Below are 19504 nucleotides of genomic sequence, written 5' to 3'. Positions count from 1 at the left end.
TTAATCCAACTGTCTACTTTTGGAATCTTTTGTATAATAAATCATTATCTGGAATTTGTTAACTATCTCAGGAAAAGGTAGCTCATTAATTCCTGGGACAGCTAGTTCACAGAATCATATATTCTTGAAAATGCCTGTACTATCTAAGCTCCAACTCAATTATAGGAATCCTTTCTAAAATCTACAATACTGAATGTTGAGTAATTTAAGATGTAATAAATAAAACATTTTCAACTGATTTTAGACAATTATTCATTTTAAGATAACCATTAATTGAACATACTACTGTAACTAAATGATTAATAAATGTACTGACTTGTAGATATATTTCACTATAATCTTTCCATGCAGTTTTGCATCATTTTTAGAATTTTATTAATTTTGAAATTTATCAAATAATTATAAACTGAACATCCATGTAACCAATATTTAAGACTAGAAATTAGGATACTAGCACCCCAGAAGTCTCCTATATGTCATTTTCCAATCCAATAAACCTCACCCTATTTGTAATCCTTAGCCTGAATTTTATAGCAATCATAACCATGCTTTTCTTTATAGGGTTACCACCCATGTGTGCATCTCTAAGCAATATAATTTTGTTTTTGAACTTTATATATTACTTATAAAGGAACATATTCTATTTTTCAACCAACATATATTTGTGGGATTTTATCTATAATGTGTAGCTGTAGTTTGATCTTTTTCATTGTTGGATGGTATTTTATTGTATAAATATACTACAATATATTGTTCTTTTCTATTGTTTATGAACACGTAAGTTGCTTTCTATTTGGGATAATAACATTGTTGTTCTTAAGCATGTATTCTGCAAATATATGTATCCTGGGAGTGGAGGATACCATAGGAGTGGAATTTCTGGATAATAAGGTATGCATATATTCAGTATATGCTACATATACCACTTATATGTAATTATAGTGCCAAGAAGTTTTCCAAGGTGACTTTAGCACTTTACTCTCCCACCTACTATGTATGAGAGTTCCCATTGTATCACATCCCTGCCCTCATACTGATATGTCACTGTGGTTTTAATTTGAATTTCCCTGATGAGTAATCAAGCTAGGTATTTTTTTCATGCAGATATCATCTCTTGTGAGATACTTGTTCATATCTTTTGCTCATCTTTAAATCATGTCGTCTTTTCATTTTTAGAAGTTCATAGAATGAGTCACTATAAAATTATTTGTATTGCAAATATATTTTCTTGTTTTGTTTTGCCTTTTTACTCCTTTAATGTATCTCATGATGAAGATATGTTGCTAAATTTAATGTGGATCAATTTACCAATTTTTTATGGTCAATACTGTTAATAAAAGTGATCTATTTGATAAAACTCTACTTACCCCCAAAGATTCTAAAGATGCTCTTCTATGCTGTCTTCTAGAAATTCTGTTTTACCTTTTACATTTAGAGCTATAATGTAAAGGTATGGGTTTTTGTATATGTAGGAGGTAGAAGTCCATACAGATAACCAGTTGGCCCAATACCATTTACTAAATGGATCTTCCCCATCACTCTACAGTACTGCCGCTTTTATATATCAGTGCCATATATATGGATCTGTTGGCAGATTCTCACTTCTCTCCCTTGTCTGTCCATTCTCATATCAACACTACAAACTCTTTTAGTTACTATAGCTTTATAATGTATCTTTGTATCTGGCCATTTAAGTTCTTCTGTTTTATTCTTATTCAAGACTGTTTTGACTATTTTTGATCCTTTGTATTCTGATGTACATTTTGGAATATGCTCGTCAATTTCTATAAAAAATGTCCTGGGATTTTGATTGGCATTGCACTGGGTCTATAGATTAATTTGGGGGAATTTATATCTTTCTAATACTGAGTCTCCAAACTCATGGACTTGGTATTTACGTTTATTTTGATTGATTAGTTGAGGTTTTCTTAATTTCAGTTTTAGGTCATGTTCTCCTAGAAGCAGAACCCATGGCAGGATTTATCAGGAGAGTGCTCTTCAGAAAAAACTTGCAAGGTCCTTTGATCAGAGTGTTGTAGAATAGGGAAGGGGAAAGAACAGAACAGGATGTTACTTAAGGTAAAGTCCAGCTTTGGCCTGATGTATATGGGACTCCAAGCCTTGAGTCAATGGGAGTGGTTGTCCTCAGGGTGAAAGGGTTGGGGGAGGAACAGGTGGAGAGCCAATGCTTAAAGCAAGAGTTAATTTTACCAGTCCTCTCAAAGAATCAACTTTGACTTTGTTGATTATCTATATTGTATGCTTTCTATTTTATTTTATTTGTTTCTAGTCTTCATTATTCCCTTTCTTCTGTTTTCTTTAGATTTAATTTGTTGTTATTTAAAAAATTCCTTGCGATGCTATTTGGATAATATCTTTTCAGTATTTCCTCTTTCCTAATTTATGCATTAAGGTATACTCACCTAAGCCACACTTCAGATACATCTCATACGTTTTGAAATGTATTTTAATTTTATCATTTAGTTCAAACTATTTTGTAGTATTATGACTTGTTTTTGACCTATGAGTTATTTAGAAGTTTATTTCATAATTTCTACACATTGGGGATTTGGCTATGTTTGTCAGTTCTTCCTTGATCTGAGAATATACTCTGTATGATTTCAGGTTTTGAAATTTTTCCATACTTGCTTTATAGTCCCAACATACGGTCAATTTTGGTAAATGTTCCATATGCTTGAAAAGAATGTGTTCTGCTGTTTCTGATGCAGTGTTCTATATATGTCAATTTGGTCAAGGTTATTAATCATGTTGTTCAATTCTTCTATGTACTTACTGATTTTTTTGACTAGTTGTTTTATTGGTTTCTCAGAGAAGACTATTAAAATATCTCACCATGACTGTGGAATTGTTTATTTCTATTTTAGTTCTGTCGATTTTTGTTTAGTTTTTTTGATGTTATATTATTAGGAATGTACATCTAATAATGACGTAATTTTATATCTTCCATGTGAATTGATCCTTTTTTCATCATGAAATAGCCCTATATCATTATTATGATTAATAATGATCCTTGACTTAAAGTCAACTTTGTCTGATATTAATATATGTTTTGAATAGTATTTGACCAGTATACCTTTGTTTTGAATATATCTCTCTTGATATATTTTCTATCCCTTGACTAAACTCTGAATCTTATATTTAATGTATATCTCTTATAAGCAGTATATGATATATTTAGGTTTAAATCTACTCTCTTACTGGACTAACAGTTACCAAAGGGAAAGGGATTGGGGAGGATGGGTGGGAAGGGAGGGATAAGGGGGAAAAAGGTACATTATGATTAGCACACATAATGTAGTGTGGGGGAATGGGAAAGGCAGTATATACAGAGAAGACAAGTACTGATTCTATAGCATCTTACGATGCTGATGGACAGTGACTGTAATGGGGTACGTGGGGGGGACTTGATAATAGGGGGAGTCTAGTAACCATAATGTTGTTCAAGTAATTGTACATTAATGATACCTAAATAAATAAATAAATAACTTCACTATCTCATACCCATTAGAATGGCTACTTAAAAAAAAAAGAGCAAACAAGTGTGGGCAAGGATGAGGGGAAACTGCTACCTTCTGCACTGTGAGTGGGAATATAAAATGCAACTGAGGGTAAAACAGTATGGCAATTTCTCAAAACATTGAAAGTAGACTGATCATAAAAAAAAACAAAATCTACTCTCTTACTATGTTCTTTCCTATTTGTGTCATCTGCTCTGAATTTTTTTGCGTCTATTTTCTTGCTTTCTTCTGACCAGGAGCTGCATCTCAAGGAGAAGACTTGCAGTGACCATCAGGCTTATATCTCTGTGCTCCCCTCTTCTCTGGGATCTGGATCACTCAAGACCTCACTGCTTCTGTAGGTCTCTGAAACCTTCACTGAAAGGGTTTTAAAGTATTTTTTCCAGCTTTTCTCATTGTCTTTGGCAAAAGGTTTGATTTGCAACAATACTACTACTAGAAGTGGGAAATCTTCCAATATTTTAGTTCGGGATTTAATTGAAACTGTCATAAAACCTTAGTTTAATAGGCACTTTGGTGGTCTAGAAGAGCAGAGGTCCTTTAGTATTGTGCCATCTTTAAGAACCATGGCTCTGGTGTCAGACTTTCTGGGTTTGATTTCCAGGGCTGTCACTTAACAGCTGTGTAACCTTGGATTAATTGCTTTTAATGATTCAATCACCTCATCTGTAAAATGGGGATATTAATAGTCTATACAAGATTGATGTGATGATTAAATGAATTAATGAGAAAAGCATCTTATAATTGTGCCCGGCACAGAGTAAGCACCTAATGACCAGTAGTTATCACCAGTGGAGTGCTATAACTCTGAACATTAACTGCTGAATAGAGAGTGAGACACACAAATGTAGCAAAGGGCAAGGGTCCTTACCCTCAAGAAGTTTCTTGCCTAGTTGGGGAGATAGGAAATTAATGGGGGATGTAAAGACAGGGATTTTCATGCATCACTTTGGAATCAATTTTGTTACTCAAAATAGGAAGGCAGCATGACATAGTAGATAAAGAACATGGGCTTTGGAGCCAGACAGATTTGGGTTCAGATTCAGCCCCTGCCACTAGCTGGTTATGACTTTATTACGTTATTTCCCTTCGGTGCATTTTCCCATTTCTATATAATGTGGTTAATACTGCCTGCTGCACAAGGTTGCTTCAAAGATTCAATGATACAAGATGATCATTGTAAAGTACCCAGCTGCTAGTGGGCACTCAACAAATGCTTGTTCCCTTTTCCCACTCTATTACAAAGAGACTAAGCTAAGTGTTAGGGGAGGGCCTGGAACAATAATTTCAGGGTAGGGAGAATTCAGGGAAAGGAAGAGTCTTATGTGCATATATGGTCAGTGAAGACTTACAGAGAGCTAAGATCTAAGCTACTTTCTTGAAGTGAGGGAAAACAGTTAGGAAACACAGAGTGGAGGGACAATGTGAGCCAAGGCTTGTGGCCAGAATGGGGCAATTACATGTTATAAAACAGCTGTGAGTCACACAGGGCTTCCATATAAGATCTTTCACACTGGTCATCCTTCTAACTCCTCATGGCAACTTTGTGAGTTTGGTATCATTGTCTCCACTTAGAGCTGAAGGAAATGGAGTTTTAGAGGCTTGCCCAAGTGCCATATACTCTATAAGAGGAAACAGGAGTCAATCCTACATCTTTTAATTCCAGGCAGACAGATTGGAGGTATAAACCCTTTGGAATTAAAGACTATGGTCAGATGTGAAAAGGCTTGCTGCCAAACCAGGGTTTTTTTGTTTTGTTTTTAGTAGCAAGTGTAGCATTGCCAAAGCTTTGTTAACAGCCAATTTCATGTAACTGCTATTTTAAGAACATTTATCTGTGGCATTCCAGAAGAGACAGGAGGCAGGGCTTCCAATTAGAAGCCCATTGCTATGGTCTGGGCTGGAGGGGATGGGATGACCTCTGAGTCTCAAGGGGCATCTCTGGCTGGTGAGGAATAAGGGGAATAGATGGACTACTTTTTTGTTACTCCTATGGAATTTGAGATGAATTGCTGAAGGGCTTCTCATTGAATTTCACTGAGGAGTCCTGATGCCAGGGGTGGTGGAATCAAAAGACAAAGAAGAAAGAAAACAAAACAAGAAACCTTGCCCTTAGTTATAGGTAAGAGGAGGGAAAAGGAAGAAAGGGAAGCAGCAGTGTTAGGATCTCCAGACTGCACCTGAATGCAGATCGCTTCACAAAAACTGTGAGACAGGCCAATCCCATGGGTGGGTTACCTCTCCTGGCCTGGGAACAGCAGGCCAAGGCCAAAATTGTCAAAGCATAAGTTTGTCTTTATTGGCCCCAGCCTACCTATTCTGTACCCATTCCCCTACCGAATTCCCTACCATGACATGAATTACTCTATAACAGCAGGAAAAAATTGTTTTAAGCTTATTATATTCAGAAAGTTACTATTCTCTGTATTATTACACATGACATATAGCAACTAACTAATTTCTCCATACTCATAAAAGAGCAGTGACATACATAACCTAAGAATTGCTTCTTTAGTGACATGATTATTTTATTTTTAAACTGTGAAGCAAATGATTGTATTTACTGGCTCCAGCCTACCTATTCCTGTACCCACTTTCTTCCCTCAGCAATGTCCCATTTAATACACTGAGCTCTCCTTTCACTCCCCTCTTAGGCACATCAGAGGAATACCTGTAATAAAATCTGAATGACATTCAGTCACACTAAAATAAAAATGACAGATAGTAGCAAATTAGGGGCATTTGCACCTAGGTTCATTCTATCTTTAGCCAATATTTATCAAGTGTCTATGAGGTACCAGAAAAGTTTCTAGGTTCTGGGGTTACCACAGGGAATAAGAAAGCTATGGTCCATCGTCCTATGAAGTTTATTTCCTCACTGGAGAGACAGAGAGAAGACAACTTCACAATAAGCTGACATTCAATGGTGAGGAGTGCTGTGAGTAAAATGTGACCGGGAGTGACTGGGTCAGTGGGTGGCATAGTGTGACAGCTGGTTAGGGAAAAACTCTCCGGAGAAATATCCTCTGGGCTGACTTGCGTGGTAAGGAGCCAGCCATCGTGGGAAAACCTCTCCTGGTCTCGGGCTAAGAGAGCATAAAGTCAAGGGCCCAGAGGCGGAGTCAAGCCTGTGCTCTAGAAGCAGAAGCCAGCAGGGCCTGAGCGGGGCGAGGAGTGGCCTGAGTGATGGGAGATAGAGGCGGCAGTAGGACTCTCCAGGGGCTGAAAGCCAGAGGAATGCTTGGTTTTAATCCATGTGCCTGCGGACGATGTGAATCAAAGAGTGATGTGAGCTGCACATTAAAATGGTTTCCCTGTGGAAGCTGGCCTATAGCAGGGTGAGGGTGGAAGCAGGGAGCCACCTGGGATTGTTTGCATAATCCAAGTGAGAAATGCCCTGTGGACTAGGCTGGGGGATAGTGGAAATGGAGAAAAACGAATGGCTTGGGATTTAGTTTGAAGATAGGGTTTAGTTTGTGAGAAAGGTGTGATATGGCTCAGGGTTTCTGTCCTTCCTTATTTTCAGGTGAAATGGAACTTTTTAGGACATATAAACTAATTTACCTATTGACTTAATCAAACCATGTTAAAACTGATTTACCTAGCATTTTGTTTACTGGAATTTGCCATTAAAAAGGAAATTCAGAACATTTAGAATGAAAATTGTTATATTTTGAATCCTGTGGTCACTTTAAAAACCTTAAATGCCTTTTAAATCATTGAAAAATCATATTCAAAGTGTTTATAATGTTCAAATCCTTTAAAACCATTTATCTATGATTTGCATACTTTAATCAGAATTTTTGACTCATCAGAATATTTTGCTCCCCAACTAAACCAGTTAGTTATGTTCACTATGGAAGCAGCTTTTAGAATATGCCTATCATTTGGCCATTTATGAATATGAAGAAGTAAGAGTTAGTGGTGCTATCTGTATTTTAAAGAAAGATAGGGAGGAAAAACAACAAACTGCTAACAGGGATTATCAATGGATGGCAGGATTATGTGTGATTTGTTTCTTCTTTCTTCTTTTCTGTATTTTGCAAATTCCCTACAATGATATCAAGTACTTCTAAAATCATAAAAGATTTTTTTTTTAAGTTTGTTATATTTAAAAAGTCACTACTCTTCATTACCACAGTTCATAATGGGTAACTAACAAATGATGCAGCTATATATAATTTTTTTTCCCTTTCAAAAAACAGATTTACTGAAAACTTCCAGGATTTTTACGCATGCTTATGGATGCCCTGAGAGAAGACAGAATAGTCTTCCCTAATGATGAAAAGTAAGGTAATGACAAAATCCCTACGTATGGGATTTGGGGGAGGCAGGTAACTATCATGTGATTTACTGAATGGGTAGATGAGAATTCTTGGATGGGCACTAAGATTGGGGTAAGGTATCTGCAAATTTCTATTATTTGATATTTTCCTCATGTCTAATCTTACGACTTCACCAATTCAGGACTTTCTCTTAAAACATCAAGGGAGTTGTAGATTTAGAATCTATCAGGACTTTTTAAAGGTCCTTTAGGATCTAGCCTGATATTCCCTGGGGGATCCCTGACTTTCAGACTTTATTCCCAATGTAACAAAACCCATCAACCATCCAGACTACTAACCCAACAGCAAGTCCAATGATCAAAATTTGGCAAGTTAGCCTCTCTCAGCTGGAGAATTTGAGTGCCTCCCTATAGCATTATCATTATTACCTTTTTCTATTTCGACACACTTGAGGGAGCTAACATTCTCAAGAGCAGCAGTGAGTCACTGGGGCAAGCAAGGGTAGATGGGGAAGTACTGTTTAAGAAAGTCATTATAGAGTGCGGAACAAGTCCTTTTTCATGCCTTTTTGAGTTACCAAACTAAGAGGTTGACCAGGAAGCTAGTCAAACCTGTTACTCGTGTGTCCAAACCTGTATATTTATGGGGAAAAGTAAATAAATTGCTACAGTGAGTTGCCTTTGGTCCTGTGTTGGTTCTTGTTATTTTGGGGTTTTGAGTTGTTTTGTTTTCTTCTACAATCCTTTAGTTAAAATACTCCAGATATCATGAAATAAGGTTGAATAAGGAAAAAGGTGAGTTTTTCTAACTCTGCACACATTATTTTTCTTCTTCATTCAAAAAAAATCATATAGAAATAAATCAAATTATAAATACCTAATTAGACTGTATAAGTAAATAGAGGAGAGAAAATATTGCCTGGAGGAAAAAAACATTACTATATGAAGTTTATCATATATGAAGTTATTCCTAGGAGGGAAGAAAAGAGAGTTCTTGTATTTTGGGCAAATGTCATGTTTTGGTAAAGCTTTAACTTAGAAGAGGAGAAATCCCAACAGTAATTCTTGAACTGAATGCCTTTCTTCCACTTGTCCCTAGTGTTAAATTCCTGTCTTCTCCCCTTCTCATCGTACATGGTGAGGATGACAATATAGTGCCTTTAGAGTCTGGAAAAAAGGTAAACTGAGAGCTGAGTGCTGACTTAAACAGGAGGGTCTGTGGACGTTCTGTATTAGCTGGGTAGCTCTTAGTTCCTTAGCTGGAAGAGCAGCCAACTGGGGATGTGGAGAGTCCCCATATCTCTGACTTAAGGGGGCTAACTCCCTAAGTTATTTCTTTCTGTACTTTTTTAGGAAAATTAGACACGAAAAACAACACCCTGATTATCAGCCTTTGAGTGTCTGTCTTTCTGTCCCTTGCAGCTCTATGAAATTGCACACAGTGCACACAGGAACACAGAGAGGGTCAAGACGGTGATCTTTCCTCCTGGCTTCCAGGACAACTTCTTTTGTAAAAGCCCTCTACTGTTAAAAACTGTTAGGTAAGAACTGTGCTTTGCTAAATGTGATTACATTTCCCTTAAAGGCAGTTAGGGCTGTTCTGCCTTACTTAGACCATGAGGTGGGGAAAGGAAAGCATGTGAGCTGATCTTGGAGGGACCTTTTACTGCAGGGACCTTTTTCTGCAGGGACTTCCTGAGCAAGCAATGGGCTGAGAGCTGTGGAAATTTTCAGTGAAAACTTGGTACAAATACAATCTGAGATGCACATTTTTATGTAAAATTGTACTGGGCTGCTTGGATAAGCTGAAGTCACTGAGATTTCTAAAAGTCACTTGTCCTTTTAGTAAGGAAATGCATGCATGATGGTGGTATGGAATCTTCTTATTTAGCTTATCATAGTCTACTTTGCAGAACATGCTGAAACCTTACTGTCGAGAGTCAGAATTTGGTAAATTTGGATCCTGTCTAAAAATGTGTAGTTACTAAACATCCTGGGGATATTTGTGAATAAGATGGTCTTTGGTTTGGACTTAGCAGGGTAAGAAAAGTACTCCAATGTAGTTAAATAATTTATATTTTAGTTTAGTTAATTTAAATGGCATTAAAAAGTTCCAGGCAGTTCTCTACCTTTCTAAATCGTGGAAAATCCTAGCATGCTACTCAATCTGCTAGAAAATAATATGTTTTGGTACTCACGTAGCCCTGGGAAATGGACACTTTATTTTTAACCCTATCACAGTCATAAGCTTTCCCTCCCAATCCCATATTCTTAACTAGGTATTAGCTGACAAAACAGAATCAAAGAATGTTGTAAAAATGGTCCAATAAGAAACTATTTTTCTCTAGAGACATTTTACAACTTACTTTCCATTGGCTTTGTTTACCCCATTGCTAGATTCATTGGAGAGGGAAATCTTGAGATCTGAAGGTTCCATGTTCCAGATGTCCCTGGCGTATTCCTTAATAGTTCGGTCACTGGAGAATTTCCCCGAAGCAGCTATGTTTCTGAGTACCATGGTGTTCCAGGCCTTTGGATTCTGTGAACAATACATGCATATGTGGCCCAGGGCTCAAGTGGCCATCGAACTTCATGACAAATGCCATACAGTGCATATTCAGGCACACATGGGGAAAATGACAGGTAAATTGTAAAGAACCCTAAATACATTTGTTTCACATTTGAGAGCTAAATAGGGCAGGCTGTGCTTTTCTCCCATTTGGGATATATTTCTGTCAAGAATGAAAAGAAAAGTACTTTTCACCTTAAGAGGAACCATGGATATAAATTTCCTAATGGTTATAAAGTTTTGACTTGTAAGTCATATTTTCCCCTGCTTTATTTTTACTTTACCTCCCTTTAAACTAAGGAAGGGACTAACATTCATTATATGCCAGATGCTGTGTTAAGAGATTTAACCTGTGGGTCAGTCAAAATTAAAAAGCACTACTCTAGAAAGTTAGCTATCATGTAGGCAAACCACAATGGAGATTTTACTGACCTATTTCTCTTCTCTTGTTCTTTCTGAAGATAGATGCCCCAGTAGATTTATAGTAAACCCCAAATACTTCACTGGGGTTTTAAAACAGGATCAATTAAGGCCTTATCCTCAATAAAAATACATAAAATAAAAATTCATAATTTTTAGGTAAACAAATATAAGAGGATGTTTATTTTATAGTCTCATGATTTTGTAAAGAACTCTACAAGTTCATTATAAATGACAAGAACATTACTCAAAGCATTAGCAATGCACTATAAGCATTTAAATGACTAAAAATATAATTGTTCCTTAGGATACTGCAAAACAGAGGCTGAAATTAGTTTATTCAGACTTTGGAAACTTACTAAAAGAATAAGAGAATAAAAGCTTCCTCTCTTTGCTTTCTTTATTTAAATGGATAATGAATAGACTTCCCAGCCATGTAGGACATGTTTTCTAAGCCCAACAATACAATTATTGTTAAGACTAAAAACTGCAATTTGCACTAATGAACAAGAAAGACTGAACCAAATGCTGGGCTTTGAGACAGGCATCTTTGGATTTGGACCTTAATGTTAGTAGAAGAGACTCATTGTGCAAAGCTGACATTCCCATTTGCCTTTGCCTTTGTTCATATTTTCCTTTCCTGCTCTGTTTTATTTATATTTCTTTTCCTCTGTAGCTTTTCTGCATACAAGCATGGGTTGACATCAAGAGGAAAGAGCAGGAGGTGGCCATCTTCTTTCCTCTGTCTTTGAGTTCTTGGAGGCTGTACATGGCTGATCGCTAGCGCTCAGGAAGCAGGAAGTGAGCCACTTGGCTTAGCACTAGTACTTCCCCTCCTTGCTTATGGCCATAACTTTGCTCTGGTTTATACACTTTTGGGGAACTGGATGTGACTCTATCAGAATATAAGGCCTATAAACCCACAGGGTTCTTGAATGATCCTGTTTTAAAACCCCAATGGGACCTACAGGATGACTATAGGAACTACCCTGTCAGCTGCTTTGGGAAAGGAAGGGAAAGATATATTAGCAAAGCATGTTTCTGTTGGAAGTAGTTACTGATGTTTTCCAAAGGGCAGGGGTGGAGATTTTATGTACCCTCACTGTTCTGCTATATAATGGCTTTCTAGGAGAAGGGCAATAACAGAGACTGTATGGGCAAGGGCAACCAGAAGGCCAAGAGCATCAGCGTCAAGAGACCTGTCCTGGAGTCTGGGCACACAGCCAGCCTCTTCCTGTATCTATTCTTCTGTGGGGCCTAAAATTACTGAAAGTCTTATCACAGATGATCAATGTTTCCATATATTTACTTACTAAATAATCCTAGATGGCTAGGCTATTTTATAAAGTATAACTTTGCATGTGAAGGTTATCTACCTTGGTTCTAGCTTTTGTTTTTTTTAAATAAATTATCATCTTTCTTATTCCTTTAAAAAAATTTAAATATGAAACCTCCCCTCATTTTATACATTTATGTTCTGCATATAGCCCCACTCCTTGAGTAGTCCAGTAGAGGTACTCTGCAGTTTTCAAGGAACAGGGGTTCGGTTCTTATCCCAATTAAATGAGGCTCAGTCTGAGAGTCATCTTAGCAGGTTTTTAAAATACTGATGGTGATCTCATGAACTACTGGGGTAGAACTCTCAGAAGGGGGCTGGCATCTGTACTTTGAAAACACTGTCTTGGTGACTCTGATGAGCACTTCTGGTTAAGGACTCCAGCACTGAACAGACTTCTTGAGGGGAGGGAGGGCAGGGCCTTGACTCTGTCCATACTGGGGTCGCAGTGCCCAGCACAGTCCCTGCCATGGAGAAGGCCCCAGAGCTTCTCTGCTGAGTAAATGAGTGGGTGAAATGAGTATTTTTTTTGCCTTATAGCAGCTTCTAGGACATGACTGCTACATGGTGGTCCTCAATAAATATTGAATTATTTGTGATTTTTTACTTGGATATTAAAAATATTTCATCTGCTACTGAAATGTCAAGTCCCAACCTCTGCCTGTACTTGGGCAAAGTTGCTTTGATCTGAATTATCTGGACAGTTGCCTCACTTTTCTTTTTTGACTGGTTCATGGGCCTCCTGTTAGATTTAATAAAAAGAAATAAAAATTTTAATTGATTAGTTAAATTAATGGTACATGGTAAACTAATGGCAAAATTAATAATAAATTATGGCAAAATTCAGTTTACCATGGTCAACTGCTTTCCTTTGTAAGTCTTGTCAATATACTCACCATGTACAGCTGGCTGACTTTTTCTTGACACTTGACATAGGCTTCATAGTCTGCAAACACTTTAAATCTGTTTGTGTGTTTGTGTGTTTGATTCAAAGGAGAAAAACAAAACAACAGAAAGCTTCATTAAGAGATGTGTGCTAAGATTCCATTTAAATTCTCTTTTGCTTAATGTCAGGCACAGCTGGTTTACCAAACTTACATTTCTATAAGGATTTTAACCAGCCCTCAACCTTTCTATGGTTTTCCCCACAAGTAAGAATGTCATATGTCTGCATTTGAAAGCTGGATACAGCAGTGGAAAGGGAAAAGAATACCAGATTTGTGGGTCTGATTCTTCAACGTTCCTAGCATTAGCTAGTAGTAGAGATTATCCAGTTTTTCTTTGCAAGTGTAGGTTAGCTTATCAGATCACAAACCTATGCTAATCTGGATGGGCGGGCTGGAGTTGGTTTAAGATGTTCTTTTCCTGGTTCCATGGTCCAAAAACACCCTCTTCTTGTAGGAACTTACCTGTCATGATAAAATAACATGTTGATTAAGTCTTTGAAGAGGTCAGGCTGCTTAGGAGAAAAGAAGCCATGGTCAATCTGATCAATGGCCAGCTTCAGCTCTGGAAGTGCCTCATAATATTCTTTTGCCTCATACCTGAGTAGTGGGGGAGAAAAGGGAAAGGCCCTGTTAGTTTTTGTGATTAACAACGCAATAGACACTACATTAGCTGTAAAAAGTGCATTCAGAAATACTAGCATTTACAGAACTCATTATAGAGTTAAAAACAGGTATGAATATTTGACTATATCTTGAAAATTTCCCCCCTAAATCTGATTAGTTCTTTGTAATGAAAGACACTAATAAAAATAAAAATTCTAGTCACAGAGCAATATCCAATGTGGTAAAATTCAGCAAGATTCATTTCAAGGTAGATTCAATGACTACAGAAGCATTATGTTAAGTGAAGCAGTTGCTTTTTGCACCCACAGATTCCCAAATTTGTTGCTGAGTGGAAATTTAAGGTCAGAAAGTATATTCAACACCCTCCATATTTTGTGATCCCCATAGTTCCTTGGGTAGTGTTTCTCTAGTGTTTGAATCCAGGTTAATAAACCTATCTAGATATTAAGTGAAAAAAATATCCCTGGGTGCTTCTGTACATCCATACTTGGCCTCCATCACATTTTAGTCCATCTCTTTGAGATCTTAAAGGAACACTGATGGCTTAACTTATAGGCAAAAACCTCAACTAGAAACCAGTTCATTTTTTTTATCAAAGTAAAAATCACAGATGCAGAGAAGTGAATAGCTCACTAAGGATAACTGCAATGGCTGATAAGAAATAGCAATGATCCCACAGACCTGTGTTCAAGCTCCTTTCACTTTCACTTGCTGGGCTTAACAAAACTAATCTGTGGCCAGGAGGCTCCCCAGACTCATGGGAGAGGTTCTGCTGCCAGAATTCATGTAACCCAACCTCAGTAAAATACCTGGGTGGGTAGGTATCCTCCCAAGGGGGTGGCCACCTGCCCAAGGAGGAACTGCTCTCTCACCCTTTCTTGTCCAAAGCAGCCACATCCTCGATTCGCATGCCAAAGATGAACAGGTTTTCTTCCCCGGCTTCCTCTGCCATCTCCACATTGGCCCCATCCATGGTCCCGATGGTCAGGGCCCCATTCAGCATGAACTTCATATTGCCTGTCCCCGAGGCCTCGGTGCCTGCAGTGGAAATCTGCTGCGACAGATCTGTGGCTGGAATGACTGCAAGCAAGGTATATTAACATTAGTGATCCTGCTCTCTTGATCTGTTTGTATTGTAACCAATCATTTATCTACCTGGCCTGTTTTGATCATTTAACTGGTACATGTACATCAAGATACACATTCAAATGGTGTAGAAGTACAGATTCTACATTTCCCCTTGACTCAGGCAACCACTTTTGTCCATTTTTGATGTGCTGTCTTGGTGATTATGGACTCGGTACTAAATAACTATATGCTTATACTACTCTTTCTTGGTCTATAAACTTTATTTTTCTTACTAAAGTATAGTTGATACCCAATATTTTATTCATTACAGGTGTACAACATAGGGATTTGGCCATTATATACATTGTGATCTTGGTCTGTAAACTTTAAAGTACATCTATTGACTCTCTGCTATAAAAGCTGACCATAGCATTTCTCTCCTCCCCTTTTTCCTTCCAATTTTTGTTATGGTTTTATTTTTATTTCTTCTACTTTATAACATTATAAAATATACTGAAATTTCTCTTTCATGATTCTTTAAATTCAGTCTCTCCTGACCCCTCCTGCAATTGGAGGAAATTGGACTGTCTGCATTCTGTACACATCTCCCTCCTTCCACTTGCCAGGCAGGGAAATGAGCCATCTGTATCTGAGGTGTGCCTAGGGCTAGACACCAAGCCTCTGTCTGACCTTTCAGCCTTATTTACACAAATCAGTGCTGCCTGAAGGCTCCCCTTCCTCTGTGACTATAAAGGGTCAAGACAAATTATCTGCCTGAAAGCTTATTTGTGGATTAGATTATTTTCATTTGCATCTTTAGGAACCTGGTTCTTTTCCCTTTATGCAAACGACTCTTAAGCATCTCAACAAGAGATAGGTTCTTTTCAATTGGTTAACGGTGAATATACAGTTGTCACGGTGAATATACAGTTGTCATCTGCATGTGGATGATGCTTTGTGAGCACATGATGCAAATAAGCAAAGGTCCCAGCAAGAAAGAAAGGGATGCTGGTTTCCTGCCAGCTGGGCTTTCCTCACGTGGGAACCCCATGTTTGATCCCTGAGTGCCCCTCTAAGGCACATCTAAGCCTTATGCTTTGGCAGCCTGACATCTGTCCTCACGACATCTGTTGCCACATGAACAGATGACAGCCCTTTATTCCATGAAATGACCAGAGCAGTAGCTGGGGACTGTGGAACTGGTGTTCTCTTGTAAAAATGGGGCTAAGAACCAAAGACCTTTCCCTTCTTTTGTACAGCACAGTCTGTACTTTACCAAAACCTCAGGGCTACCTTTTCCAGCACCAGCTTTGACCAGCAGGAGGAAAATTTGATGTGATACTGAGTCTGGGGATAGCAACTGCACTGTTGGTTGGGTCACATTAAAAGCTCTTAGCTTAGGCTCTTACTCTGCCCAAGAGCAACACCTATCCGAGTTACTGGTTCCGAGCTCAGCTGCCCCATTTTCCCACGTACTCTCTCCCTGGCAGGTGCATGGTCCTACATAGTTGGCAATGAGGGCACTACCTTTTTCAGCAAGAGACACTCTGTAGTTCTCCAAGAAGATGAGTTTCAACTTGCTCCCCACCACAGAGTCATTGTTCACCACTTCTGCCACGGAGGTGATCAGCTTTATGATCATTTTGGCCATGTGATATCCTGGGGCAGCCTTAGGGAAGAAAGTAAAACACACTTGATAAAATGCAGCCATAATGGGGAAATGGCAAGAGATTAGAGCTCTCAAGCCTCCAGTGAATAGAATTGACTTACTTTGCCACCAATGATAACAGTTCTGGGTACAAATAACTTCTTAGGGTTTTTCTTAATGCCTGAAAAAGATGGAGAAGTGGATGGAATGGAGAACAGTTGGTGGCTGGGGTGGCGGGCCCTAAGAGAGGGCTACTCCCACCCCCAGGGGTGCCGTGGCTGCTGAGCCAACTCACGGTTGTACATCGTGACCACGTGCAGGCAGTTCAGAAGCTGCCGCTTGTACTCATGGATCCTCTTCACCTGCACGTCAAACATGGAGGATGGGTTGATCTTCACTTTGTACTCCTTCTCCAGGAACTGAGAAAACTTCAGCTTGTTCTCCTGTTGAGACAGAGCACAATGCCAGAGGTGTTTTCACCTAGAAGTGTCAGGTGGTTTGTTTTTACACCCTGGAGCATAACCCCTTAGAGCAAGTGCGAGGGAGAGAATGCACACTGGGAGGCCTCACCTGCTTCACATTGGAAATTTTCCGGAGGAAGATGTCATCACCCAGGAAGCTGTGCAGTTTTGTCAGCTGGCTCAAGTCTTTCACGTAATCTTCCCCAATTTTCTTTCAGTTTAAAGGAAAGGTTTAATCAGGGTGGCAGTCAAGCCCAAATGAACAGTTTCTCAGTCTGCCGAGTACTCGTAGTCACCTACAACAGGAGGGCTGCCCTCATATGAGAGCTACGGATGCCGTGTGAAAGAACATTTTGCTAGTATCTTAAATGTAGTTGCAGTGGTATTAAGGGTTAAAAGCAGAAAATCTCCATAAAAAAGGGTGATAAAGAACCCAGGTTCTACTAGTTATTTATATAACCATTGTTATCCTCTTTTATCAATAGCATTACCATCTTCCTTCTGTGCCATGTGAGTACTGTTAGCAAGGACCTGCTACATAGCTTGTGGGGTCCCTTGTTCAAGACGGAAGAATTTCAAGATGGCTACAGCAAGATAATTAAGTCAAGCACAGAGCCCTGTGGGACTGCAAGTTGTACACCGATGAAGCCAGCCTGCTGCAGACTGGATTTGCAAATTTTAAGTGTACTCCTATGCCTCTTGCATTGCCGACAGGCCTCCCTTCCTCCACCACTTCCCAGTTACCTCTGCTATTAACTCTGCAAGACCCGGGTTGCAGAGTAAGAGCCAGCGCCTTGGAGTGATCCCATTGGTTTTGTTCTGAAATTTGTCTGGTTCTAGCTCACTGAAGTCCTTGAATCTGGAGACAGAAGAGTCACATCACTGAATTTGGTGGAACAGCAGATTCCTGCATGCTGGATGAAGTTCAGAGCCACACTCAAGAAGCTGAGTGTAGGCTCAGAAAGATTAAATAAAGGTGGTAGGAGGGGCTGACAGAGCTACAGCAGTCATTCTAAATAGAAATCCATTTGCAATTCAAAATAATGACAAGAAAAATCTCAAATCTAGTCATCTCCATATGATTTCCTGGCATTGACATATATACCCAACTTTTCAGCAGAATAGTTTTTCTTGGCTCCCAAATCTAGAATTAGGATGGCTCAGAGAGGAAGTCCTTTTCTTTCTTAGGGGAAAGGTAGTCTGTATAGAAGAAAGTACTTTTAAACATTCTGACAGGGCCTTTCCTCATTCCCAAATGCCCCTCTGCATTTACTAGCCTCGCTTTCTTAGTGGAGCAACGTTAGACCCACAACCACAGGGATGGAGGCTCACACTTGGGTCTTCACGATGTCTGAGTGAATTTTAGCCACACCATTCACAGCATGGGAGCCGACGATGCAGAGATGGGCCATGTTGATCCTTTTGCCTCCTTCCTCTTCTATCAGAGACATCCTTCTCAGACGGTCGACATCTTTAGGAAACAAGGCTGCAATTTTCTAGCCAAAGGAAGAGAGACCTTGCTGGTCACTCAGGTTTAAGGTAACATTGAGATGACATCATTTCACTTCCCAAGCTAAATCTTTGGTGTGCAAATATAAAACTTCACTTCCAGAGAGGGGTGGGTTAACTGTAGGAAGATGCTCTCTCTCCACTTTAGTATTTCAAAAAGGTGTCTTCAACAGAGCCCCACCCAGACTTGAACACTTTTGATGTATCAGTGATTGAAAGATGTCTGGCCCTTGTGTTTGGTAAGAGGGAACACGGTAGCCACTGTCAACATCTCAACATTTAAGAATGACCTCATTCTTAAAAGGAGTATGAATCTCTCAAAATAACTTACATCTAAATGCTTCTGATTTATCTCATAAATGATTTGCAAATGTCGAGGAAGCAACTTCTCCACCAGCTCTACAGGCCAGCGCTCCAGGGCTTCTGGGAGCACTGTGTGGTTGGTGTATGCAAAGGTCTTCTGGGTGATCTCCCAAGCCTGTGGGAAAGGGGGAGGGGTTAGCTGCTTTCCTCTGCAAGAAAGCCTGCCTTGCAGGTGTCTGCTCCATCACTCCATTGCACAACTGCACAGGGCCAAATGTTCCCTCAATTCCTGCCTGGCTGCAGTGAGACAATTCTATCTTCATGTATACCGGTAGACACACTTGATTCCACTAGGTTCCTTAAGGGTCTAGAGATTGGGAACATGGTTTTGGAAAAAAATAAAAAGCAGCTGTTTGTAAACCTGTTTGATAAATTTTCTCTACTATCCTAACATTTTGGATTTATTAAATAAGCAGTATTTCAGGAATAAAAACTTAAGTAATGTTCTGAGAAGGCACAAAGTATGTTCAAAATACTGAGTTATAAAAGCAATAGGAAGACTTCAATTAGCTGTATTCGGAAGTCAGAGACACAATAACAGTAAACACAATATAAGCCCTAATACAACTATTGAATATGCATTCCATTAGGAATGTATTTATTTCAGGAATTTATTTATTTCTTTACCGTAAAGCATTAAAGCAGTAATGATGGAGATAATGTTAGCATCAAGGCAAAATTTGCCTTCATCTGCTGGAAGTTAGCAATAGTAACTTATTATGAAAAGCTGTAGAA

The 19504-nt window shown here is 38.9% G+C and overlaps 1 protein-coding gene across 18 annotated transcripts in view; it reads right to left on the bottom strand.

Moving 5' to 3' along the window:
- Positions 1–19504, bottom strand: part of PYGL (glycogen phosphorylase L) — a 91474-nt gene that overhangs the window by 49677 nt on the left and 22293 nt on the right. For 15 of the 18 annotated variants that reach the window (XR_012120518.1, XM_073211271.1, XM_037016018.2 and 12 more), the window contains exons 10-20: positions 18738–18884; positions 18230–18393; positions 17642–17756; positions 17007–17108; positions 16732–16879; positions 16559–16617; positions 16316–16457; positions 14593–14800; positions 13559–13693; positions 13046–13112; positions 10191–10363 (exon numbers count right to left, since the gene is read on the bottom strand). Coding sequence is in view for 17 of the 18 variants with exons in the window: in XM_073211271.1 (XP_073067372.1) it covers positions 10191–10363; positions 13046–13112; positions 13559–13693; positions 14593–14800; positions 16316–16457; positions 16559–16617; positions 16732–16879; positions 17007–17108; positions 17642–17756; positions 18230–18393; positions 18738–18884 (1460 nt within the window). In the remaining variant the exon portion in view is untranslated. Of the gene's footprint in view, positions 1–1940; positions 2020–8969; positions 8992–10190; positions 10364–12831; positions 12892–13045; positions 13113–13558; positions 13694–14592; positions 14801–16315; positions 16458–16558; positions 16618–16731; positions 16880–17006; positions 17109–17641; positions 17757–18229; positions 18394–18737; positions 18885–19504 lie in introns of those variants that run through there. The other 3 variants (XM_073211273.1, XM_037016031.2, XM_073211276.1) reach the window with 3 other exon arrangements.

Source organism: Manis javanica, chromosome 8 (assembly GCF_040802235.1).
Source record: "Manis javanica isolate MJ-LG chromosome 8, MJ_LKY, whole genome shotgun sequence".
Lineage (NCBI taxonomy): Eukaryota > Metazoa > Chordata > Mammalia > Pholidota > Manidae > Manis > Manis javanica.
Note: the sequence above shows the minus strand (reverse complement) of the source record. Positions and strands in the feature narration are given on the sequence as shown.